The sequence below is a fragment of the Pan troglodytes genome, chromosome 12 (assembly GCF_028858775.2).
Source record: "Pan troglodytes isolate AG18354 chromosome 12, NHGRI_mPanTro3-v2.0_pri, whole genome shotgun sequence".
Classification (NCBI taxonomy): domain Eukaryota; kingdom Metazoa; phylum Chordata; class Mammalia; order Primates; family Hominidae; genus Pan; species Pan troglodytes.
In genome coordinates, this window is record NC_072410.2 from 25,612,343 (window position 1) to 25,639,776 (window position 27,434).

At 36.0% G+C, this 27,434-nt stretch overlaps 1 protein-coding gene across 17 annotated transcripts in view; it reads left to right on the forward strand.

Moving 5' to 3' along the window:
* Positions 1-27,434, forward strand: part of LOC741694 (ankyrin repeat domain-containing protein 36B) — a 128,692-nt gene that overhangs the window by 38,570 nt on the left and 62,688 nt on the right. For 5 of the 17 annotated variants that reach the window (XM_063789549.1, XM_063789544.1, XM_063789555.1 and 2 more), the window contains 23 exons: positions 768-796; positions 887-959; positions 2,634-2,662; positions 2,757-2,829; positions 4,508-4,536; positions 4,627-4,699; positions 6,373-6,401; positions 6,496-6,568; positions 8,247-8,275; positions 8,370-8,442; positions 10,116-10,144; positions 10,239-10,311; positions 11,992-12,020; positions 12,115-12,187; positions 13,868-13,896; positions 13,992-14,064; positions 15,746-15,774; positions 15,869-15,941; positions 17,616-17,644; positions 17,739-17,811; positions 19,490-19,518; positions 19,614-19,686; positions 23,671-23,744. In XM_063789549.1, coding sequence (XP_063645619.1) covers positions 768-796; positions 887-959; positions 2,634-2,662; positions 2,757-2,829; positions 4,508-4,536; positions 4,627-4,699; positions 6,373-6,401; positions 6,496-6,568; positions 8,247-8,275; positions 8,370-8,442; positions 10,116-10,144; positions 10,239-10,311; positions 11,992-12,020; positions 12,115-12,187; positions 13,868-13,896; positions 13,992-14,064; positions 15,746-15,774; positions 15,869-15,941; positions 17,616-17,644; positions 17,739-17,811; positions 19,490-19,518; positions 19,614-19,686; positions 23,671-23,744 — 1,196 coding nt within the window. Of the gene's footprint in view, positions 1-767; positions 797-886; positions 960-2,633; positions 2,663-2,756; positions 2,830-4,507; positions 4,537-4,626; positions 4,700-6,372; positions 6,402-6,495; positions 6,569-8,246; positions 8,276-8,369; positions 8,443-10,115; positions 10,145-10,238; positions 10,312-11,991; positions 12,021-12,114; positions 12,188-13,867; positions 13,897-13,991; positions 14,065-15,745; positions 15,775-15,868; positions 15,942-17,615; positions 17,645-17,738; positions 17,812-19,489; positions 19,519-19,613; positions 19,687-21,228; positions 21,341-23,670; positions 23,745-27,434 lie in introns of all 17 variants that reach the window. The other 12 variants (XM_063789550.1, XM_063789545.1, XM_063789556.1 and 9 more) reach the window with 5 other exon arrangements.

The window sequence follows — 27,434 nt, forward strand, 5'->3', positions numbered from 1 at the left end:
GAAAAAGTGATTAATATCTAATGCTTGTAGCAGATTTATTTGTAGAAGTATGTCAAAATTGATAATAGATGATATTTTTATTGAGGCTAATATATTATCCTTTGGTGTCACGACTGGATGAAGAAATTTTCGGAGGGATAAACTAGTGGATACAAGATACTTAGGCAAATTATTACACCACATGGGTGTGAGAGATAATGAATATTATCTACTAGGTATCAGCAAACAGATATCCAAGGTGATCAATTTAGGACATTACCAGTGAAGAGATGTGAAGTGTACATTCAGCTGAAGTGTCATCCTAATTGTGTGCTTTCTTAGATGTTGGGCAAGTTAAAGAGCATGATGAATGTTTGTATTATAATGGTGTAAATCCTTTTGATTTGTTGCATGAAAGACATGTGGGATCATGTAGCACCTGCTTTGACATTCATTCTCAGGTGTATGAGTTTCTCCTCTGATTTTAGATCACATTTGTCCTCATCACTCGGCATATGGACATTGATATTGACACCGTTTGATTTTAGTTTTCGACATATGAGAAATCATACCATGTTTGAAATTGCAGGGGTATATTTCACGGAGCCTGTGTTTCCTTTTCTCAGTGTATTTCTGTCATGTTCTAGTCCCCAGACACAAAGTAGAAGCCATCAAAGCCTACGCTAATACAGGCAGGAGGACAGAGGTTGATACAAACACTGCATGAATGTATGGATAACTTTGTCATAGTTACATATGAGTGATTATGTATCCCTTTTGCTTTTCAGTGTCTTCTCAGAAAAAACCAGCCTTGAAGGTAATGAAACTCTCATTTATATTGTGAGTTAGTAAACGTATAGCCTATGAAACATACCTTATTTATTATTTTGTTTCAAATTCCATTCAGGCCACAAGTGATGAGAAAGATTCTTTTTCGAATATAACCAGAGAAAAAAAGGATGGAGAAATATCTAGGACAGGTAATTTTGTGAAACACATTTAATGTCACGTTCAGTCCAGATAAGAAGTTCTCTTCCCCGAATAAATCAGTGGGGGGCTGGTCGAAGCTGCACATTCTGACTCAGCAGGCCTGAGATTCTTCATTTCTAATAAGTTCTTGGGTTATGCTGATACTGCTGGTCTGGAACATGATCTTCGCTGTAAGATTATACACATCCCCACATTGCAACTGGGAGGAAGAAATATAGAGAGCAGTTGAAGACATAAGGGGCTCTGGGGCACAGCATAATTTTGCTTTAATTCTGTAGCATCTTTTCATTAAGGGTGTAAGGACAAAGAGAGGAAGTACAGATTTTACAGACGTCACATCGTAGTGCTAAAAACAGACAGAAAACTGTTCATAATAACCCATAGACACTGTAGAAGAACTGAGGAGACCCCTGATGTAGCAATTATTTTCCAAATGAAGACGGATTGTGAGGCAGGAAGGTGGGAAAAGAGGAAGTCATTTATATAATTTTGGGGTTACTGCTGAGGAAACCTGAGTGAACTCACTTCAGACGCATTTGGAACATTTGCATAAACAATATTTGATTTTGGCAGCTCCAGCAACTGCTGGAAGCAGGAAACAGTGCTTGAATTGGCATAAAAACACAATGACTCATTACTTCTCTTTGTTACTATTAGGCATCAGACATACATGTTTTGTTGATTTTAGTTATAGAAATGAGATAAACTTGAATATGAATACGTTGGCTTCCTTGTTCAAGGAGCTACCTCTTGTATAAAATAGCTGTTTAATGAAACTTCTTTAGAAAATAACATGATACTCCCAACAAAGCTATTTTAGAGGCATAAATTATGTTGCATTCTAATTAAGTCCTAGAGTGATCATTGTCAAAGAATATTGGAATGATTTCTGAATGTAAAACTTATCAATATCTAATGCTTGTAGCAGTTTTACTTTGTAGAAATATGTCAAAATTGATAAGTGATGATATTTTTATTGAGGCTAATATATTATCCTTTGGTGCCATGAATGGATGAAGAAACTTTTGGAAGTCTAAACTAGTGGATACAAGAAACTTAAGCAAATTATTACACCACCTGGGTGTGAGAGATAATGATTATTATCTACTAGGTTATCAGCAAACAGGTGTCCAAGGTGATCAATTCAGGACTCTTCCACTGAAGAGATGTGAAGTGTAAGTTTAACTGAAGTATCATTGCAATTGTGTGCCTTCTCAGTTATTGGGCAATTTAAAGAGCATGATGAATGTTTTTAGTATAATGGTATAAATCCTTTTGATTTGTTGCATGAAAGACATGTGGGATCATGTAGCACCTGCTTTGACATTGATTCTCAAGAGTGTGAGTTGCTCCTCTGATTTTAGATCACATTTGTTCTCATCACTCGGCCTATGCACATTGATATTGACACGGTTTTATTTTACTTTTTGACATATGAGAAATCATACCATGTTTGAAATTGTAAGGATATGTTTCATGGAGCCTGTATTCCCTTTTCTCAGTGCATTTCTGTCATGTTCTAGTCCCCAAACACAAAGTAGAAGTCATCAAAGCCTACGCTAATACAGGCAGGAGGACAGAGTTTGATGCTAACACTGCATGAATGTGTGGATATCTTTGTCATATTTACATATGAGTGATTATGAATCCCTTTTGCTTTTCAGTGTCTTCTCAGAAACCACCAGCCTTGAAGGTAATGAAACTCTCATTTATATTGTGAACTAGTTAATGTATGGTCTATGAAACATACTTTATTTATTTATTATTTCATTTCAAATTCCATTCAGGCTACAAGTGTCAAGGAAGATTCTGTTTTGAATACAACCAGAGAAAAAAAGGATGGAGAAAAATCTAGGACAGGTAATTTTGAAAACAGATTTAATGTCATGTTCAGTCCAGATAGATGAGAAGTTCTCTTCCCCAAATAAATCAGCAGGGGGCTCGTCGAAGCTGCACTTTCTGATTCAGCAGGCCGGAGATTCTTCATTTGTAGTAAAGTTCTTGGGTGATGCTGATGCTGCTGGTCTGGAACATGATCTTCGCTGTAAGATTATACACTTCCCCACATTGAAGTTGGGAAGAAGATATATGGAGAGCAGTTGAAGACATAAGGGGCTCTGGGGAACAGCATAGTTTTGCTTTAATTCTCCAGCTTGTTCTCAGTAAGGGTGGAAGGAGAAAGAGAGGAAGTATCGATTTTACAGACGTCACATCGTACTGCTAAGAACAGACAGAAAACTTGTTGTAATAACCCGAACACACTGTAGGAGAACTAAGGAGACCCCTGGTGTAGCAATCATTTTCCCAAGGAAGACGGATTGTGAGGCAGGAAGGTGTGAAAAGAGGCAGTCATTTATATAATTTTGGGGTTTCCGCTGAGGAAACCTGAGTGAACTCACTTCAGATGCATTTGGAATATTTTAATAAAAAATACTTGATTTTGGCTGCTGCAGGAACTGCTGGAAGAAGGCAACAATCCTAGAATTGGCATAAAAACACACTGACTCATTACTCCTCTTTGTTACTATTAGGCATCAGAGATACATGTTTTGTTGATTTTAGTTATAGAAATGAGACAAACTTGAATATGAACACATTGGCTTCCTTCTTGAAGGAGCTACCTCTTGGATACAATAGCTATTTCATGAAACTTCTTTAGAGAACAACATGATACTCCCAACAAGGCTATTTGAGAAACAAAAATTATGCTGGATTCTAATTAACTCCTAAAATGGTCATTTTCAATGAATATTGCAGTGATTTCTGAATGAAAAACTGATCAATATCTAATGCTTGTAGCAGTTTTACTTTGTATAGGTATGTCAAAATTGATAATTGATGATATTTTTATTGAGGCTAATATATTATCCTTTGGTGCCACGACTGGATGAAGAAACTTTCGGAAGTCGAAACTAGTGGATAGAAGAAACTTAGGCAGATTATTACACCATATGGGTGTGAGAGATAATGAATATTATCTACTAGGTATCAGCAAACAGATATCCAAGGTGATCAATTTAGCACACTTCCACTGAAGAGATGTGAAGTGTACGTTCAAACTGAATTGTTGTTGTAATTGTGTGCCTTCTCAGTTATTGGGCAATTTAAAGAGCATGATGAATGTTTGTATTATAATGGTGTAAATCCTTTTGATTTGTTGCATGAAAGACATGTGGGATCATGTAGCACCTGCTTTGACATTCATTCTCAGGTGTATGAGTTTCTCCTCTGATTTTAGATCACATTTGTCCTCATCACTCGGCATATGGACATTGATATTGACACCGTTTGATTTTAGTTTTCGACATATGAGAAATCATACCATGTTTGAAATTGCAGGGGTATATTTCATGGAGCCTGTGTTTCCTTTTCTCAGTGTATTTCTGTCATGTTCCAATCCCCAGACACAAAGTAGAAGCCATCAAAGCCTACGCTAATACAGGCAGGAGGACAGAGGTTGATACAAACACTGCATGAATGTATGGATAACTTTGTCATAGTTACATATGAGTGATTATGTATCCCTTTTGCTTTTCAGTGTCTTCTCAGAAAAAACCAGCCTTGAAGGTAATGAAACTCTCATTTATAGTGTGAGCTAGTAAATGTATAGCCTATGAAACATACCTTATTTATTATTTTGTTTCAAATTCCATTCAGGCCACAAGTGATGAGAAAGATTCTTTTTCAAATATAACCAGAGAAAAAAAGGATGGAGAAATATCTAGGACAGGTAATTTTGTGAAACACATTTAATGTCATGTTCAGTCCAGATAAGAAGTTCTCTTCCCCGAATAAATCAGTGGGGGGCTGGTCGAAGCTGCACATTCTGATTCAGCAGGCCTGAGATTCTTCATTTCTAATAAGTTCTTGGGTTATGCTGATACTGCTGGTCTGGAACATGATCTTCGCTGTAAGATTATACACATCCCCACATTGCAACTGGGAGGAAGAAATATAGAGAGCAGTTGAAGACATAAGGGGCTCTGGGGCACAGCATAATTTTGCTTTAATTCTGTAGCATCTTTTCATTAAGGGTGTAAGGACAAAGAGAGGAAGTACAGATTTTACAGACATCACATCGTAGTGCTAAAAACAGACAGAAAACTGTTCATAATAACCCATAGACACTGTAGAAGAACTGAGGAGACCCCTGATGTAGCAATTATTTTCCAAATGAAGACGGATTGTGAGGCAGGAAGGTGGGAAAAGAGGAAGTCATTTCTATGATTTTGGGGTTTGTGCTGAGGAAACCTGAGTGAACTCACTTCAGATGCATTTGGAACATTTGCATAAACAATATTTGATTTTGGCAGCTCCAGCAACTGCTGGAAGCAGGAAACAGTGCTTGAATTGGCATAAAAACACAATGACTCATTACTTCTCTTTGTTACTATTAGGCATCAGACATACATGTTTTGTTGATTTTAGTTATAGAAATGAGATAAACTTGAATATGAATACGTTGGCTTCCTTGTTCAAGGAGCTACCTCTTGTATAAAATAGCTGTTTAATGAAACTTCTTTAGAAAATAACATGATACTCCCAACAAAGCTATTTTAGAGGCATAAATTATGTTGCATTCTAATTAAGTCCTAGAGTGATCATTGTCAAAGAATATTGGAATGATTTCTGAATGTAAAACTTATCAATATCTAATGCTTGTAGCAGTTTTACTTTGTAGAAATATGTCAAAATTGATAAGTGATGATATTTTTATTGAGGCTAATATATTATCCTTTGGTGCCATGAATGGATGAAGAAACTTTTGGAAGGCTAAACTAGTGGATACAAGAAACTTAAGCAAATTATTACACCACCTGGGTGTGAGAGATAATGAATATTATCTACTAGGTATCAGCAAACAGGTGTCCAAGGTGATCAATTCAGGACTCTTCCACTGAAGAGATGTGAAGTGTAAGTTTAACTGAAGTATCATTGCAATTGTGTGCCTTCTCAGTTATTGGGCAATTTAAAGAGCATGATGAATGTTTTTAGTATAATGGTGTAAATCCTTTTGATTTGTTGCATGAAAGACATGTGGGATCATGTAGCACCTGCTTTGGCATTGATTCTCAGGTGTGTGAGTTGCTCCTCTGATTTTAGATCACATTTGTTCTCATCACTAGGCCTACGCACATTGATATTGACACAGTTTTATTTTACTTTTTGACATATGAGAAATCATACCATGTTTGAAATTGTAAGGGTATATTTCATGGAGCCTGTATTCCCTTTTCTCAGTGCATTTCTGTCATGTTCTAATCCCCAGACACAAAGTAGAAGCCATCAAAGCCTACGCTAATACAGGCAGGAGGACAGAGTTTGATGCTAACACTGCATGAATGTGTGGATATCTTTGTCATATTTACATATGAGTGATTATGAATCCCTTTTGCTTTTCAGTGTCTTCTCAGAAACCACCAGCCTTGAAGGTAATGAAACTCTCATTTATATTGTGAACTAGTTAATGTATGGTCTATGAAACATACTTTATTTATTTATTATCTCATTTCAAATTCCATTCAGGCTACAAGTGTCAAGGAAGATTCTGTTTTGGATATAGCCAGAGAAAAAAAGGATGGAGAAAAATCTAGGACAGGTAATTTTGAAAACAGATTTAATGTCATGTTCAGTCCAGATAGATGAGAAGTTCTCTTCCCCAAATAAATCAGCAGGGGGCTCGTCGAAGCTGCACTTTCTGATTCAGCAGGCCAGAGATTCTTCATTTGTAGTAAGTTCTTGAGTGATGCTGATGCTGATGCTGCTGGTCTGGAACATGACCTTCGCTGTAAGATTATACACTTCCACACATTGAAGTTGGGAAGAAGATATATGGAGAGCAGTTGAAGACATAAGGGGCTCTGGGGAACAGCATAGTTTTGCTTTAATTCTCCAGCTTGTTCTCAGTAAGGGTGGAAGGAGAAAGAGAGGTAGTATCGATTTTACAGACGTCACATCGTACTGCTAAGAACAGACAGAAAACTTGTTGTAATAACCCGAACACACTGTAGGAGAACTAAGGAGACCCCTGGTGTAGCAATCATTTTCCCAAGGAAGACGGATTGTGAGGCAGGAAGGTGTGAAAAGAGGCAGTCATTTATATAATTTTGGGGTTTGTGCTGAGGAAACCTGAGTGAACTCACTTCAGATGCATTTGGAATATTTTAATAAAAAATACTTGATTTTGGCTGCTGCAGGAACTGCTGGAAGAAGGCAACAATCCTAGAATTGGCATAAAAACACACTGACTCATTACTCCTCTTTGTTACTATTAGGCATCAGAGATACATGTTTTGTTGATTTTAGTTATAGAAATGAGACAAACTTGAATATGAATACTTGGCTTCCTTTTTCAAGGAGCTACCTCTTGGATACAATAGCTATTTCATGAAACTTCTTTAGAGAACAACATGATACTCCCAACAAGGCTATTTGAGAAACAAAAATTATGCTGGATTCTAATTAACTCCTAAAATGGTCATTTTCAATGAATATTGCAGTGATTTCTGAATGAAAAACTGATCATATCTAATGCTTGTAGCAGTTTTACTTTGTATAGGTATGTCAAAATTGACAATTGATGATATTTTTATTGAGGCTAATATATTATCCTTTGTTGCCACGACTGGATGAAGAAACTTTCGGAAGTCTAAACTAGTGGATACAAGAAACTTAGGCAGATTATTACACCATGTGGGTGTGAGAGATAATGAATATTATCTACTAGGTATCAGCAAACAGATATCCAAGGTGATCAATTTAGCACACTTCCACTGAAGAGATGTGAAGTGTACATTCAACTGAATTGTCGTCGTAATTGTGTGCCTTCTCAGTAATTGGGCAAGTTAAAGAGCATGATGAATGTTTGTAGTATAATGGTGTAAATCCTTTTAATTTGTTGCATGAAAGATATGTGGGATCATGTAGCACCTGCTTTCACGTTGATTCTCAGGTGTATGAGTTGCTCCTCTGATTTTAGATCACTTTGTCCTCATCACTTGGCATATCCACGTTGATATTGACACGGTTTTATTTTAGTTTTTGGCATATGACAAATCACACCATGTTTGAAATTCTAAGACTATATTTCATGGAGCCTGTATTCCCTTTTCTCAGTGTATTTCTGTCATGTTCTAGTCCCCAGACACAAAGTAGAAGCCATCAAACCTATGCTAATACAGGCAGGAAGACAGAGGTTGATGCTAACACTGCGTGAATGTGTGGATAATTTTGTCATTTTTACATATGAGTGATTATGAATCCCTTTTACTTTTCAGTGTCTTTTGAGCAACCACCAGGCTTGAAGGTAATGAAACTCTCATTTATATTGTGAACTAGTAAATGTATAGTCTATGAAACATACTTTATTAATTTATTATTTCATTTCAAATTCCATTCAGGCTACAAGAGACGAGAAATATTCTCTTTTGAATATAGCCAGAGGAAAAAAGGATGGAGAAAAAACTAAGAGAGGTAATTTTGAAAAGAGATTTAATGTCATGTTCAGTCCAGATAGATAAGAAATTCTTTTCCCTGAATAAATCAGTGGGGGGCTCGTTGAAGCTGCACATTCTGATTTCGCCGTCCTGAGATTCTTCATTTCAAATAAGTTCGTGGGTGATGCTGTTGCTGCTGGTCTGGAACATGATCTTCGCAGTAAGATTATACACTTCCCCACATTGAAATTGGGAAGAAGAAATATGGAGAGCAGTTCAAGGCATAAGGGGCTCTGGGGAACAACATAATTTTGCTTTAATTCTCCAGCTTGTTTTCAGTAAGGGTGGAAGGAGAAAGAGAGGAAGTATAGAATTTACACACTTCAGATCGTACTGCCAAGAAAAGACAGAAAGCTTGTTGTAACAACCCATAGACACTGTAGGAGAACTAAGGAGACCCCTGGTGTAGCAACTATTTTCCTAAAGAAGATGGATTGTGAGGCAGGAAGGTGGAAAAGAGGAATTCTTTTATATAATTTTCTGGTTTCTTCTGAGGAAACCTGAGTGAACTCACTTCAGATGCATTTGGAATATTTTCATAAAAGTTATTTGATTTTGGCTGCTCCAGGAACTACTGGAAGCAGGAAAGAATGGTATAATTGGAATACACCACACTGACTCATTACTCCTCTTTGTTACTAGGAGGCATCAGAGATACATATTTTGTTGATTGTAGTTATAAAAATGAGATAATCTTGAATATGAATAAATTTGCTTCCTTGTTCAAGGGGCTACCTCTTGGATGAAATAGTTATTTTATGAAACTTCTTTAGAGAATAACATGGTCCTCCCAAAAAGTCTATTTTAGAAACAAAAATGATGTTGAATTCTAACTAACTCCTAAAATCGTCATTTTCAATGAATATTGCAGTGATTTCTGAATGAAAAACTGATTAAGATCTAATGCTTGTAGCAGTTTTACTTTGAAGAAATATGTCAAAGTTGATAATTGATGGTATCTTTATTGAGGCTAATATATTATCCTTTGGTGCCAAGAGTGGATGAAGAAATTTTCAGAAGTCTAAACTAGTGGATACAAGAAACTTAGGCAAATTATTGCACCACGTGGGTGTGAGAGATAATGAATGTTATCTACTAGGTATCAGCAAGCATATATCCAAGGTGATCAATTTAGGACACATCCACTGAAGGGATGTGAAGTGTACGTTCAACTGAAATGTCGTCGTAATTCTGTGCCTTCTCAGTTATTGGGCAAATTAAAGAGCATGATGAATGTTTGTACTATAATGGTGTAAATCCTTTTGATTTCTTACATGAAAGACATGTGGGATCATGTAGCACCTGCTTTGACATTGATTCTTACGTGTATGAGTTGCTCCTCTGATTTTAGATCACTTTGTCCTCATTACTCGGCATATCGACATTCATGTTGACAGGGCTTTATTTTAGTTTTTGACATATGACAAATCATACCATGTTTAAAATTGTAAGGATATATTTCATGGAGCCTGTATTCCCTTTTTTCAGTGTATTTCTGTCATGTTCTTGTCCCCAGACACAAAGTAGAAGCCATCAAAGCCTACACTATTACAGGCAGGAGGACAGAGGTTGATGCTAACACTGTATGAATGTATGGATAACTTTATCATATTTATGTATGAGTGATTATGTATCCCTTTTGCTTTTCAGTGTCTTCTCATAAACAACCATCCTTTAAGGTAATTAAACTCTCTTTTGTATTTTGAACTATTAACTGTATAGTCTATGAAATATACTTTATTTATTGACAGTTCTGTTTCAAATTCCATTCAGGCTACAAGTGACAAGGAAGATTCTATTCCAAATATAGCCACAGAAACAAAGGATGAACAAATATCTGGGGCAGGTAATTTTGCAAACACATTTAATATGATGTTCATTCAAGATAGAAGAGAACTTCTCTTCACCAATTAAAGCAGCGGGGGGTTCGTCAAATCTTCATGTTCTGATTCAGTATTCCTGAGATTATTCATTTGTAATAAGTTCTCGGGTGACCCTGATGCTGTGGTCCTTGGCCATGCTGAAAGTACTAAGATTTTAGATGTCTGTACTTTGAAATTGCGAAAAAGAACCATCTGACAGCAATTCAACACATAACAGGCTCAGGGGACAGCATCATTTTGCTTTAATTCTACAGCATGTTTCCATCAAGAGGGGAAAGAGAAAGAGATGAAATAATAGATATTAGAGGCGTCAGATTGTATTGTGATAAACAGAGGGAAAAGTGATCCTAATACCACAAAAACACTGTAGAATGACAAGTAACAAGACCAGTGATGTAGCAATTATTTTCCTCAAGGAATAGGGATTGTGAGTCAGGAAGGAGGGAGAAGAAGAAGTTATTTATGTAATTTGGGATTTCTGCTGAGGAAACCTCAGTGAACTCACTTCAATACATTTGGAACATTTGCATAAAAGAAGATTTGATTTTGGCTGCTCCAGGAACTACTGGAAGCAGGAAACTATGCTAGAATTGGGATAAACCACAGTGACTCATTACTCCTCTTTAGGAGTAATTTACTATTAGGCATCAGAGATACATGTTTTGTTGATTTCAGTTATAAAACTGAGATAAACGAATATGAGTACATTGGCTTCAAAGTTCAAGGAGCTAAGTCTTGGATAAAATAGCTATTGAATGAAACTTCTTTAGAGAATAGCATGATACTCCAAAGAAGACTTTTTAGAAACAAAAATTATGTTGAATTCTAATTAACTCCTAAAGTGGTCCTTTCAATGAAAATTTGATTGATTTCTGAATGTAAAACTTATTAATATCTAATGCTTGTAGCAGTTTTACTTTGTAGAAGTACGTCAACATTGGTAATTGATGATATTTTTATTGAGGCTAATATATTATCCTTTGGTGCCATGAGTGGATGAAGAAACTTTCAGAAGGCTAAACGAGTGGATACAAGAAACTTAGGCAAATTATTACACCACAGGGGTGTGAGAAGTAATGAATATTATCTACTAGGTTTCAGCAAACATAATCCAAGCTGATCAATTTAGGACACTTCCACTGAAGAGACGTGAAGTGTACGTTCAACTGAAGTGTCATTGTAATTGTGTGCCTTCTCAGTTATTGGGCACGTTAAAGAGCATGATGAATGTTTGTACTATAATGGTGTAAATCCTTTTGATTTCTTGCATGAAAGACATGTGGCATCATGTAGAACCTGCTTTGACATTGATTCTCAATTGTATGAGTTGCTCCTCTGATTTTAGATCACATTTGTCCTCATCACTTGGCATATCCACATTGATATTGACATGGTTTTATTTTAGTTTTAGACATATGACAAATCATGCCATGTTTGAAATTGTAAGTATATTTTGTGAAGCCTGTATTCACCTTTTTCAGTGTATTTCTGTCATATTCCAGTCCCGAGTCACAAAGTAGAAAACATCAAAGCCTATACTAATACAGGCAGGAAGATACATCTTGATGCCAACAGTGCAGGAATGTATGGATAACTTTATCATATTTACATATGAGTGATTATGTATCCCTTTTGCTTTTCAGTGTCTTCTCAGAAACAACCAGCCTTGAAGGTAATTAAACTCTCATTTATATTGTGAACTATTAACTGTGTGGTCTATGAAACATAGTTTATGTATTGATTATTTTGTTTCAAATTCCATTCAGGCTACAAGTGACAAGAAAGATTCTGTTTCGAATATACCCACAGAAATAAAGGATGGACAACAATCTGGAACAGGTAATTTTGCAAAACACATTTAATGTCATGTTCAGTCCAGATAGAAAAGTACTTCTCTTCCCCGAACAAATCAGTGTGGGGCTCATCAAAACTGCACATTCTGATTCAGCAGGCCTGACATTCTTCATTTTTAGTAAGTTCTTGGGTGACGCTGATGCTGCTGGTCTTGGACAGGATCTTTGCAGTAAGATTATAGACTTCCCCACATTGAAATTGGGAAGAAGAAATATGGAGAGCAGTTCAAGACATAAGGGGCTCAGGGGAACAGCATAATTTTGCTTTAATTCTACAGCATGTTTTCAATAAGGGTAGAAGGAGAAAGACATGAAGTATATATTTTACAGATGTCACATCATACTGCTATAAAAAAGACAGAATAGTGATCCTAATAACCTGTAGACACTGTAGAATGACAACTAAGGAGACCACTGATATAGCAATGATTTTTCCCAAGGAAGAGGGATTGTGAGGCAGGAAGGAGGGAAAAGAAGAAGTTATTTATGTAATTTTGGGGTTTCTGCTGAGGAAACCTGAGTGGACTCACTTCAGAGGCATTTAGCATATTTGCATAAAGAAGATTTGATTTTGGCAGCTGCTGGAACTACTGGGTGCAGGAGATAATGCTAGAATTGGGATAAACTTCATTTACTAATTACTCTTCTTTGTTACTGTTAGGTATCAGACTTACACGTTTTGTTGATTTTAGTTATAGATATTAGATAAACTTGAATATGAGTACATCGGCTTCATTGATCAAAGAGCTGACTCTTGGATAAAATAGGTATTTAATGAATATTCTTTAGAGAATAGCATGATACTCCTAACAAGACTATTTTAGAAACAAAAATAATGTTGAATTCAACAACTGACTCCTAAAATGGTAATTTTCAATGAATATTGGAGTGATTTCCAAGTGTAAAAGCTTATTAATATCCAATACTTGTAGCAGTTTTATTTAGTAGAATTATGTCAAAATTGATAATTGATTATGCTTTTTATTGAAGTTATATATTATACTTTGTTGCCACAAGTGGATGAAGAAATGTTCAAAAGGCTAAACTAGAGAATACAAGAAGCTTAGGCAAATTATTACAGCACATGGGTGTGAGAAATAATGAATTATTTACTTGGATTCAGGAAACATACATCCACGTTGATCGATTTAGGTCCCTTCCACTTAAGAGGTGTGAAGTGTACGTTCAAGTGAAGTGTCATTGTATTTGTGTACCTTCTCAGTTATTGGGCAAGTTAAAGAGCATGTTGAATGTTTGCAGTATAATGGTTTAATCATTCGGATATCTTGCATGAAAGTCATGCGGGTGCATGTACCACCTGCTTTGACATTGATTCCCAGGTGATTAGTTTCTTCTGTGATTTTAGACCACATTTGTCCTCATCACTCGGCATATCCTTATTGAAATTGACACTTTTATTTTAGTTTTAGTCATATGACAAATCATACTACGTTTGAAATGCTTAGTGTATATTTCTTGAAACCTGTATTCCTGTTTTCTTCAGTGTATTTCTGTCATGTTCCCATCCCAAAACACAAAGTATAAAGCATCAAAGCCTACACTAATAACTGCAGACAGATGCAGCTTGATGCTAACACTGCATGAATGTTTGAATAACTTTATCATATGCACATATGAGTGATTATGTATCTGTTTTGCTTTTCAGTGTCTTCTCAGAAACAACCAGCCTGGAAGGTAATTAAACACTCATATATATTTTGAACTATTAACTGTATAGTCTATGAATATATACTTTATGTATTGATTATTTTGTTTCAAATCCCATTCAGGCTACAAGTGTCAAGAAAGATTCTGTTTCTAATATAGCCACAGAAATAAAGGATGGACAAATACGTGGGACAGGTATTTTGGAATACACCTTTAATGTAATGTTCGATCAAATAGAAGAGAAATTCACTTCCCCAAATAAATCAGCGGGGGGTTCATTGAAGCTTTATGTTTGGATTCAGCATGCCTGAGATTCTTCATTTGTAATAAGTCCTCGGGTGACCCTGATGGTGCTGGTCCTTGACCATGATCTGAGTAGTAAGATTGTAGACTTCCCTACATTGAAATTAGGAAGAAGAACCATAGGAGAGCGGTTTAGCACATAACAGCCTCAGGGGACAGCATCATTTTGCTTTAATTCTACAGCAAGTTTCCATCAAGAGGGGAAGGAGAAAGAGATGAAGTAATAGATATTATAGGCGTCAGATCATATTGTTATAAACAGAGGGAAAAGTGATCCTAATACCTCAAAAACAGCGTAGAATGAGAACGAACAAGATCACTGAAGTAGCAATTATTTTCCACAAGGAAGAGGGATTGTGAGGCAGGAAGGAGAGAAAAGAAGAAGTTATTTATGTAATTTTGGGGTTTCTGTTGAGGAAACCTGAGTGAACTCACTTCAGATAAATTTGGAATATTTGCATAAAAGAACACTAAATTTTGGCTTCTCCAAGAACTACTGGAAGCAGGAAACAATGCTAGAATTGGGATAAAGCACACTGACTCGTTACTCTTCTTTGCTACTATTAGGCATCAGAGATACATGTTTTGTTGATTTTAGTTATAAAAATGAGATAAACTTGAATATGAATACATTGGCTTCGTTGTTCAAGGAGCTAACTCTTGGGTAAAATAGCTATTGGATGAAACTTCTTTAGAGAATAGCATGATACTCCCAACAAGACTATTTTAGAAACAAAAAGTATGTGGAATTCTAATTAACTCCTAAAGTGGTCATTTTCAATGAATATTGGAGTGATTTGTGAATGTAAAACATATTAATATCTAACGCTTGTAGCAGTTTTACTTTGTAGAAATATGTCAAAATTGATAATTGATGATATTTTTATTGAGGCTAATATATTGTCCTTTGGTGCCATGAATGCATGAAGAAACTTTTGGAAAGCTAAACGAGTGGATACAAGAAACTTAGGCAAATTATTACACCACGTGGGTGTGAGGAATAATAAATATTACCTACTCGGTTTCAGCAAACAGATATCCAAGGTGATCAATTTAGGACACTTCTACTGAAGAGATGTGAAGTGTACATTCAACCGAAGTGTCATTGTAATTGTGTACCTTCTCTGTTATCGGGCAAGTTAAAGAGCATGATGAATGTCTGTAGTATAATGGTGTAAATCCTTTTGATTTCTTGCATGAAAGACCTGTGGGATCAAGTACCACCTACTTTGACATTGATTCTCAGGTGTATGAGTTGATCCTCTGATTTTAGATCACATTTGTCCTCATCACTCAGCATATCCACGTTGATATTGACAGGGTTTTATTTTAGTTTTAGACATATGACAAATCATACCATGCTTGAAATTGTAAGTATATTTTTCATGAAGGCTGTATTACTTTTTTTCAGTGTATTTCTGTCATGTTCCAATCCCCAGACACAAAGTAGGAAACATCAAATCCTACCCTAATACAGGCAGAAGGATACAGCTTGATGCTAACACTGCATGAATGTATGAATAACTTTATCATACGTACATGTGAGTGATTATGTATCCCTTTTGCTTTTCAGTGTCTTCTCAGAGACGACCAGCCTTGAAGGTAATTAAACTCTTATTTATATTGTGAACTAGTAATTGTATAGTCTATGAAACATACTTTATTTATTTATTATTTTGTTTCAAATTCCATTCAGACTACAGGTGATGAGAAAGATTCTGTTTCGAATATAGCCAGAGAAATAAAGGATGGAGAAAAATCTGGGACAGGTAATTTTGCAAAACACATTTAATGTCATGTTCAGTCCAGATAGAAAAGAACTTCTCTTCCCCAAATAAATCAGCGGGGGGCTCGTCGCAGCTGCACATTCCGATTCTGCAGACCTGAGATTCTTCATTTGTAATAAGTTCTCGGGTGACGCTGATGCTGCTGGTCTTGGACGTGATCTTTGAAGTAAGATTATAGACTTCCCCACATTGAAATTGGGAAGAAGAAACATTGGAGACCATGTCAAGACATAAGGGGCTCAGGGGACAGCATAATTTTGCTTTAATTCTACAGCATGTTTTCACCAAGGGTGGTAGGAGATAGAGATGAAGTATAGATTTTACAGATATCACATCGTGTTCCTAAAAACAGATGGAAAAGTGATCACAATAACCCATGAATACTGTAGAATGAGAACTAATGAGACCGCTGATGTAACAATTACTTTCCTCAAGGAAGAGGGATTGTCAGGCAGAAAGGAGGGAAAATAAGAAGTTATTTAGGTAATTTTGTGGTTTCTTCTGAGGAAACTTGTGTTCAGATGCATATTCGAATATTTTCCTAAAAGAAGATTTGATTTTGGCTGCTTTAGGAACCAGTGGAAGCAGGAAGGACTCCTAGAATTGGGATAAACCACAGTGACTCATTGCTCCTCTTTGTTACTCTTGGGTGTCAGAGATATATGTTTTGTTAATATTAGTTATTCAAGTGAAATAAACATGAATATGCATATATTGGCTTTTCTTTTCAATTAGCTAACTTTGGATAAAATAGCAATTTAATGAAAATGCTTTAGGGAGTAACATGATACTTCAAACCAGACTATTTTAGAAACAAAATTAATTTGAATTCATTAATTGACTTTTAAAATTGTTATTTTCAATGAATATTGTAGTGATTTCCAAATGTAAAAGGTTATTCATATCTAATGCTTGTAGCAACTTTATTTTGTATAAGTTTGTCATTTGATCATTTATTATACTTTTTGATATGGTTTATATATTATACTTTGTTGCCATGAGTGGATGAAGAACCTTTCTGTAGCCTAAACTAGAGGACACAACAAATGTAGGCACATTATTACACCACATGGGTTTGAGAAATAAAGAATATTGTATACAGGATTATCCCAACCTATATCCAAGCTGATGAAGCTGCGACACTTCCACTGAGGACTTGTGAAGCGTACATTCTATTAAAGTGTCATTGTCATTGTGTACCTGCTCAATTACCAGGCAAGTTAAAGAGCATGATGAATACTTGCAGTACAATGGTATAAATCCTTCTGATGTCTTGCATGAAAAACATGCAGTAGCATTTAGTCCCTTCTTTGACATTGGTTCCTGGGTGTATGAGTTGCTCCTCTGATTTTAGATCACATTTCTTTTCATCATTCAGCATATCCACATTGATATTGACACTTTTTATTTCAGTAATACACACATGACGCAAAATACCTCTTTGTAATTTCTGACTGAATATTTTCTGGAAGCGTGTATTCCTATTTTCTTCAGCATATTTCCTCATGTTCCTGTCCCAAAGACACAAACTGTAAAACATCAAATCCTACACTAGTACAGGCAGGAGGATACAGCTTGATGCTAACACTGCATGAATGTATGGATAACTTTATCATATTTACATATGATGGATTATATATTTCTTTTACTTTTCAGTGTCTCCTCAGAAACAATCGGCCCAGAAGGTAGTTACTCTTTCATTTATATTTTGAATTATTTATTTTATAGCCTATGAAATATATATTATGTATTGACTATTTTGTTTCTCTTTCCATTCAGGTTATATTTAAAAAGAAAGTTTCTCTTTTGAATATTGCCACAAGAATAATGGGCGGTTGGAAATCTGGAAGAGGTAATTTGGCAATATACATTTAATGTCATGTGCACTCAAGATAGAAGACAACGTCCCACCCCTGAATAGATCAGCGGGGGGCTCATTGAAAATGCACTTTCTGATTCAGCAGGCCTGAGATTGTGCATTTCTACTGAGTTGTCAGGTGTTGTTGATGCTGCTGGTCCTTGGCCATGATCTTAGTAACAAGCTGATAGACTTCCCTACATGGAAATTGTGTAGAAGAACCGTTGGAAAACAGTTCAAGACATAAGAGATAAGAGGATCCGGGGACAGCATAATTTTGCTCTTATTTCAGAGCATGTTTCTATGGAAAGGGGAAGGAGAAAGAGAAAAAAGTAATAGAAATTATAGATGTCAGATGGTACTGCTTAAACCAGAGGGAGGAAGTTGTCATAATAACCCATAAACACTGGAGAATGAGGAGCAAGGTGACCACTGATGTAGTAATTATTTTCATCAAGAAAGAGGGATTGCAAGGCAAGAAAGAGGGGAAGGAAGAAGTTATTTAGGTAATTTTGGGGTTTCTGCTGAGGAAGCCTGAGTGAACTCACTTCAGATGCATTTAGAATATTTGCATACCGGAAGATCTGATTTCTGGCTGCTCCAATGACTGCTGGAATCAGGAAGGAGTGCTAGAATTGGGATAAACCACAGTGCCTCATTATTCATGTTTATTAGTATCAGACATCACACATATATTTTTTATTAGTTATTCAAATGAGTTGAAGTTTAATATGAGTATTTAGTTTTTTCCAAAGTGCTGGCTGTCTTGTTAAAATAGCTATTTAATGAAAATTCTTTATAGTAAAGTGATATTCCAGAGCAGACTAATTTTACAGACAAAAATAATGTTGAATGCATTAATTGAATCCTAAAGTGATTATTTTCAATGAATATTGGACTGATTTCCAAATGTATAAGTTTATTAATATCTAATGCCTGGAGCAATTCCATTTTGTATAAATATGTATAATTTATTATACTTTTTGATGGGGTTTATATATTATACCTTCTTGCCATTAGTGGATGAAGAAAGTTTCTGAAGGCTAAACTAGAGGATATAAGAAATGTAGGCAGATTATTACACCACATGGGCATGATAAATAATGAATATTAACTACTAGGATTCACCAAACATATATCCAAGCAGATCAATTCAGGACACTTACACTGAAGATACGTGAAGTGTACGTTCAACTGAAGTGTCATTGTAATTGTGTACCTTCTCAGTTATCAGACAAGCTAAAGAGCATGATGAATGTTTATGTTATAATGGTATAAAGCCTTCTGATGTCTTGTATGAAAGTCATGTAGTCGCAGTTAGCACCAGCTTTTACACTTATTTCTAGGGTTATGACTTGCTCCTCTGATTTTAGATCACATTTCTCCTTGTTAATCAGTATATCCACATTGATATTAACACTTTTTTTTTTAGCAATAGATGTGGTGCATAATCTCACTTTTTAACTTGTAACTGTATATTTTTGAAGCTTGTATTCCTATTTTCTTCATTGCATTTCTATCATGTTACTGTCCCAAAGAAACAAACTAGAAAAACATGAAACCTACACTAATACAGGCAAGAGTATTCAGTTTGATGCTAACACTCCACGAATGTATGGTTGGCCTTACCATATTTACATATGATTGATTATATATTTCTCTTGCTTGTTAGAGTATCCTGAGAATCTGCCCACCTTGAAGGTAATTACTCTTACATTTATATTTTTAATTATTAACTGCATAACCTATACCAATATACATCATGTGCTAATCACTTTGTTTTAAAACCCATTCAGGCTACAATTGAAAATAAAGATTCTGTTCTGAATACAGCCACCAAAATGAAGGATGTACAAACATCCACACCAGGTAAACTTTGCATTGTAGATTTAACTCTGGAAAGAAGTACATTAATCTGTTTGTAATGCTCATAGTCTTTCTATTCTCAATTATTTCACTTTTTATATTTTATTTCAGGATTTCATCTAAATAATGCAGCTGTTATCATTTTTATTTATATTTTCAAAAATGAGATTTACATGCATAAGGAAAATACATCTTTAAAACATAAGGTTTTTTTTTTGTTTTGTTTTTTGTTTTTGGAGACAGAGCTTTGCTCTTGTTGCCCAGGGTGGAGTGCAATGGCTCAATTGTAGCTCACCGCAACCTCCACCTTCCTGGTTCAAGCAATTCTCCTGCCTCAGCCTCCCGAGTAGCTGGAATTACAGCTATGCCCCACCATGCCCGGCTAATTTTGTATTTTTAGTAGAGACAGGCTTTCTCCATGTTGGTCAGGCTGGTCTTGAGCTCTCGACCTCAGGTGATCCTCCCGCCTCGCCCTCCCAAAGTGCTGGGATTACAGGTGTGAACCACCATGCCTGGCCTAAAAATATAAGGTTTTATTCAGATGTTTCTACTTTTACATTTTGATACTCTGAAGTTTCCAATTTGGAATTCAATAGTTTTTAGTGAATTAAAGAGATCAATTTTGATACTGTAAAATATTTGTTTTGCTTTAAAAGTCAATTAAAATTATGGCTTTTAGCTAATGAAATGTTTTATTTTGTAACATATTTTGTTTTAACTTTTATTGGTTCTGGTCAATTTTGTTACACTTATATTAAGCCAATCGGATGTTCTGATTAGCACACTGTGTGTGTGTGTGTGTGTGTGTGTTTTATTTTTTTGTTTTTAATTTTAATGAGTAAATTGTAGGTGTTTATGTTTATGGAGTAGATGAGATAGTTTGATACAGGCATACAATGTGTAATAATGACATGATGGTTAATGGGTTATCCATCACCTCTAGCATTAACCATTTCTTTGTGCTGTCTTTTAATTTGTACTTCCTCAGTAATGCTAAAATGTACAACAATTTATTGCTGACTGTAGTCATGTTTTTGTGCTATAAAATGCTAAATTTTATTCATTGTTTCTAACTATAGTTTGTACTTATTAAGCATCCTCATTTCCTACCACCCCCACACCCTTCCTAGACTGTGGTAATGGTGATTTTTCTCTTCATCTCCATGAGCTCTATTTTTTAAATTTCTCACACCCACAAAGGACTGACAACATGTGAAGGCTTCCTTTCTTTGCCTGGATTATTTTACTTGACATAATGTCCTCTTGTTCCATCCATGTCATTGCGAATGAGAGGATCTTATTCTTTCATATGGCTGAGCCGTATATGTATCACATTTTTAGAACCCATTTTTCTGTTGATGTACATTTAGGTTGATTCCAAATTATGGCTATTGTGAAAAGTGCTGCAATAAACATGTCAGGACAGATTTCTCTTTTATAATACTGATTTTCTTGCTTTTGAATAGTTACCTAGCAATGGGATTGCTGGATCATGTGGGTAGCTGTATTTTTAATTTTTTGAGGACTCTATACTGTTCTCCATAGTGACTGTACTAATTCACAATGCCACCAATGGTGTACGAGGGTTCTGCTTTCTCCACATCCTCACCAGCATTTCTTAATGCCTGCCATTTGGATAAAAGCCATTTTAACTGAGGTGAGACGATACCTCATTGTAGCTTTGATTTGCATTTCTGTGATGATCAGTGATGTCGAGCACCTTTCCATATACCTGTTTGCCATCTGATAGCAGTTTGAAACATAACAGTATCATTTTGCTACTATTTCTGAGCATGTTTCTAGCCAGAGGGAAAGGAACACAAATTTAGGAAATAGAAATTATACATGTAAGGTATTACTGCTAAATTAAGAGGCTTTCCTCTTCATTTGTGGTGGGAATAATTTATGAGAGCTATATAGAAGTGTTGATATTAGTTAATCAAATGAAATTTATTTGAACTAAGAAACTTTGACTGATTTTACTAAGAAACCTATTTTTTTAATAAGATCACAGTTCCATGAAAGTGCCTTAGAGATTAGCATGGTATATCAAATCAAACTAATTTTAGAAACAAAAAGTTATAGCATTCATTCTTTGAATAACAAAACCAAAATAATCAGTGAATGTTGCACAGATTTTGAAGTATAAAATGTTATTAATGTCTGTGGAAATTTAATTTTTTCATTTTTGACAATTATTTACATATTGAAAGCTTATTATACACTTTTTTTTTTTTTGAGATGGAGTCTCGCTCTGTCTCCCAGCCTGGAGTGCAATGGCACAATCTCGGCTCATTGCAACCTCTACCTCCCGGGTTAAAGCGATTCTCCTGCCTCAGCCCCCTGAGTAGCTGGGATTACAGGCACATGACACCATGCCCGGCTAATTTTTGTATTTTGAGTAGAGATGGGGTTTCACCATGTTAGTCAGGCTGGTCTCGACCTCCTGACCTTGTAATCCACCCACTTCAGCCTCCCAAAGTGCTGTGATTACAGCCGTGAGCCACCACACCCAGCCTATACACTATTTTTGATGTGGTTTACATATCTTCTTGCATGAGTGGATTCAGAAAGTTCTTGACAGGGCCAAACTGCAGGATACAAGCAATGTAGACATAGCAGTAGCCTACCTAGGAATGAAAAAAATGAATAGTTTTATTAATTTTTATTCTACAACTGTCTATCTAAGCTGATTAATTTTAAACAGTTTCTCTGATGAGAAATAAATTGTATATTTATTGGAAGTGTCCTCACAACTTTGTACTTCCTAAATAATAGGAAAAATAGTTGGACATGATAAATGCTTGTAGTATAATGGTGTAATTGAATCTGAAGTATTGCATTAAAGATAGGCCATAGCATCCTCCCATCAGCTTTGACACTTACTCTCAGGATCATGACTTGCTATTCTTTATAAGGATCATTTTTCTCATTATCAGTCAACATGTTTACATTGGAATAGATACACTCTTCTATTTCAGTTATAGTTAGTTGAGACATAATCTCACTTTTGAAACCTTAACTACATATGTTATAAAACCTGTATTAAATAAAATCATTTATCTGAGGAAAGATAGCCAGAATCAAGGAAGACTTCACATAGCTGTCTGAGTCTTAAATTATGAAAGAAATCTGTCAGAATAGTTGAGGAAAATATTTTAGATATAAAGAAGAGACTGTACATTGATGAAAGTGTAAACAGTAACAGTCATTTTGGAAATGATTAATAATGAACAGCAGGCTCAATGTGCTGTTCTAAAGGTACTATTGTGAAGTAAAGAACAGTGTGCTGTTACTTTTTCTGTTTCTATTGGATTTTTACATTTTGTCTTATTTCTGATGGTTTTGTTCATTGATGTTGGGTGGATGAATTTGTGAGTGAATCTTTGACCACGTTTGCATGGCTTGAACCTGGTGACATCTAGTGCCTCCCCAAGTGGTTTGCTGAAGTTTTGGAGGATTAAAAGCCTTTCTTAAAGAAGTACATATTATACTAAAGATTAAGCTTCGTTTAAACACTTTTATTTTCTGGTTTTAGAAAGAATATGGCTTTTTTTTTTTTTTTTTTTTTGAGACACAGTCTCGCTCTGCCGCCCAGGCTGGAGGTGCAGTGGTGAGATCTTTTTTTCTGGTTTTTTTTTTTTTTTGAGACACAATCTCGCTCTGCCACCCAGGCTGGAGGTGCAGTGGTGAGATCTTCAGCTCACTGCAAGCTCCACCTCCCGGGCTGACGCCATTCTCCTGCCCCAGCCTCCCGACTAGCTGGGACTACAGGCACCTGCCACCACACCCAGTTAATTTTTTGTATTTTTTAGTAGAGACGGGGTTTCACCTTGTTAGCCAGGATGGTCTCGATCTCCTGACCTCGTGATCCACCCGCCTCGGCCTCCCAAAGTGTTGGGATTACAGGCGTGAGCCACCACTGACCATGGCTTTTATCTAACTGTTATGTGTAGCTCATTTTAACTAAATATATAATTTTTTTAGCAGAACAAGACTTAGAAATGGCATCAGAGGGAGAGCAAAAGAGGCTTGAAGAATATGAAAATAACCAGCCACAGGCATGTAAAAATTTAAAATCAAATTTCTGGTTTAATCTTGTTTTCCTAGCTTTGGTAATACAGCATATTTGAAATGAACTTACCTTTGGATTAGCCTTTTAGTATCAGTTGATTATAATTTAATATTTCATTTTAAAAACATTTAACTAGTTATACAACTTAAAATAGTGTTGGAATCTATAGCAACTTGTATCTAATCTTTACTCTTGGAATTGAGTTAAAAAGTTCCTGATATTGTTTGCACTTCTATTTTTATAACTTCCTATTATAATAAAGAAGGTAACATCAAATATTGAATTACAATTTTAAGCAATAGAAATTATGAACAATTTAACAGTGATGACCACCGTACTGGATTCAGATTAAAGGAGTAATTATTGCTAGTGGTTCAAACTTTGCAGTTTTTTTATTGCCAGTCACTAATACCAAGGTTAAGAATTTATTTTCCCTTTTGATCTCTGACTTCAGTTTCTATGTTGAGGGAGAGAATGGATCATGAAATCAACCCAACTGGCTATCAAGAGAATTATACCTTGCAAAATGGCACCTTTGGTATTAGTGTACAAACAATAACTGCCTAATGAATTTCAATATAGAAAATCTCTAAATATTGTTAAATTTATTAAATCCACTGTCATTAGTAGACCTTAGAACTTAAGCCTATAATCTATATAAATATATGACACTGTCAATCATATTACAATATGTAATTTGCATTAAAATGTAAGAATTTGCTTTTCTTTTTTTATTTTATTATTATTGTACTTTAAGTTTTAGGGAACATGTGCACAATATGCAGGTTAGTTACATATGTATACATGTGCCATGCTGGTGCGCTGCACCCATTAACTCATCATTTAGCATTAGGTATACCTCCTAATGCTATCCCTCCCCCCTCCCCCCACCCCACAACAGTCCCCAGAGTGTGATGTTCCCCTTCCTGTGTCCGTGTGTTCTCATTGTTCAATTCCCACCTGTGAGTGAGAACATGCAGTGTTTGGTTTTTTGTCCTTGCGATAGTTTACTGAGAATGATGATTTCCAATTTCATCCATGTCCCTACAAAGGACATGAACTCATCATTTTTTATGGCTGCATAGTATTCCATGGTGTGTATGTGCCACATTTTCTTAATCCAGTCTATCACTGTTGGACATTTGGGTTGGTTCCAAGTCTTTGCTATTGTGAATAGTGCCACAATAAACATACGTGTGCATGTGTCTTTATAGCAGCATGATTTATAGTCCTTTGGGTATATACCCAGTAATGGGATGGCAGGGTCAAATGGTATTTCTAGTTCTAGATCTCTGAGGAATCGCCACACTGACTTCCACAATGGTTGAACTAGTTTACAGTCCCACCAACAGTGTAAAAGTGTTGCTATTTCTCCACATCCTCTCCAGCACCTGTTGTTTCCTGACTTTTTAATGATTGCCATCCTAACTGGTGTGAGATGGTATCTCATTGTGGTTTTGATTTGCATTTCTCTGATGGCCAGTGATGGTGAGCATTTTTTCATGTGTTTTTTGGCTGCATAAATGTCTTCTTTTGAGAAGTGTCTGTTGATATCCTTTGCCCACTTTTTGATGGGGTTGTTTGTTTTTTTCTTGTAAATTTGTTTGAGTTCTTTGTAGATTCGGAATATTAGCCCTTTGTCAGATGAGTAGGTTGTGAAAATTTTCTCCCATTTTGTAGGTTGCCTGTTCACTCTGATGGTAGTTTCTTTTGCTGTGCAGAAGCTCTTTAGCTTAATTAGATCCCATCTGTCAATTTTGGCTTTTGTTGCCATTGCTTTTGGTGTTTTAGACATGAAGTCCTTGCCCATGCCTATGTCCTGAATGGTAATGCCTAGGTTTTCTTCTAGGGTTTTTGTGGTTTTAGGTCTAACGTTTAAGCCTTTAATTCATCTTGAATTAATTTTTGTATAAGGTGTCAGGAAGGGATCCAGTTTCAGCTTTCTACATACGGCTAGCCAGTTTTCCCAGCACCATTTATTAAATAGGGAATCCTTTCCCCATTGCTTGTTTTTCTCAGGGTTGTCAAAGATCAGATAGTTGTAGATATGCAGCGTTATTTCTGAGGGCTCTGTTCTGTTCCATTGGTCTATATCTCTGTTTTGGTACCAGTACCATGCTGTTTTGGTTACTGTAGCCTTGTAGTATAGTTTGAAGTCAGGTAGTGTGATGCCTCCAGCTTTGTTCTTTTGGCTTAGGATTGACTTGGTGATGCGGGCTCTTTTTTGGTTCCATATGAACTTTAAAGTAGTTTTTTCCAATTCAGTGAAGAAAGTCATTGGTAGCTTGATGGGGATGGCATTGAATCTATAAATTACCTTGGGCAGTATGGCCATTTTCACGATACTGATTCTTCCTACCCATGAGCATGGAATGTTCTTCCATCTGTTTGTATCCTCTTTTATTTCCTTGAGCAGTGATTTGTAGTTCTCCTTGAAGAGGTCCTTCACGTCGCTTGTAAGTTGGATTCCTAGGTATTTTATTCTCTTTGAAGCAATTGTGAATGGGAATTCACTCATGATTTGGCTCTCTGTTTGTCTGTTATTGGTGTATAAGAATGCTTGTGATTTTTGTACATTGATTTTGTACCCTGAGACTTTGCTGAAGTTGCTTATCAGCTTAAGGAGATTTTGGGCTGAGACAATGGTGTTTTCTAGATATACAATCATGTCGTCTGCAAACAGGGACATTTTGACTTCCTCTTTTCCTAATTGAATACCCTTTATTTCCTTCTCCTCCCTAATGGCCCTGGCCAGAACTTCCAACACTATGTTGAATAGGAGTGGTGAGAGAGGGCATCCCTGTCTTGTGCCAGTTTTCAAAGGGAATGCTTCCAGTTTTTGCCCGTTCAGTATGATATTGGCTGTGGGTTTGTCATAGATAGCTCTTATTATTTTGAGATACGTCCCATCAATACCTAATTTATTGAGAGTTTTTAGCATGAAGGGTTGTTGAATTTTGTCAAAGGCCTTTTCTGCATCTATTGAGATAATCATGTGGTTTTTGTCTTTGGTTCTGTTTATAAGCTGGATTACATTTATTGATTTGCGTATATTGAACCAGCCTTGCATCCCAGGGATGAAGCCCACTTGATCATGGTGGATAAGCTTTTTGATGTGCTGCTGGATTTGGTTTGCCAGTATTTTATTGAGGATTTTTGCATCAATGTTTACTAATGATATTGGTCTAAAATTCTCTTTTTTGGTTGTGTCTCTGCCCGGCTTTGGTATCAGGATGATGCTGGCCTCATAAAATGTGTTAGGGAGGATTCCCTCTTTTTCTATTGATTGGAATAGTTTCAGAAGGAATGGTACTAGTTCCTACTTTTACCTCTGGTAGAATGCGGCTGTGAATCCATCTGGTCCTGGACTCTTTTTGGTTGGTAAGCTATTGATTATTGCCACAATTTCAGAGCCTGTTATTGGTCTATTCAGAGATTCAACTTCTTCCTGGTTTAGTCTTGGGACGGTGTATGTGTACAGGAATTTATCCATTTCTTCTAGATTTTCTAGTTTATTTGCATAGAGGTGTTTGTAGTATTCTCTGATGGTAGTTTGTATTTCTGTGGGATTGGTGGTGATACCCCCTTTATCATTTTGTATTGCATCTATTTGATTCTTCTCTCTTTTCTTCTTTATTAGTCTTGCTAGCGGTCTATCAATTTTGTTGATCCTTTC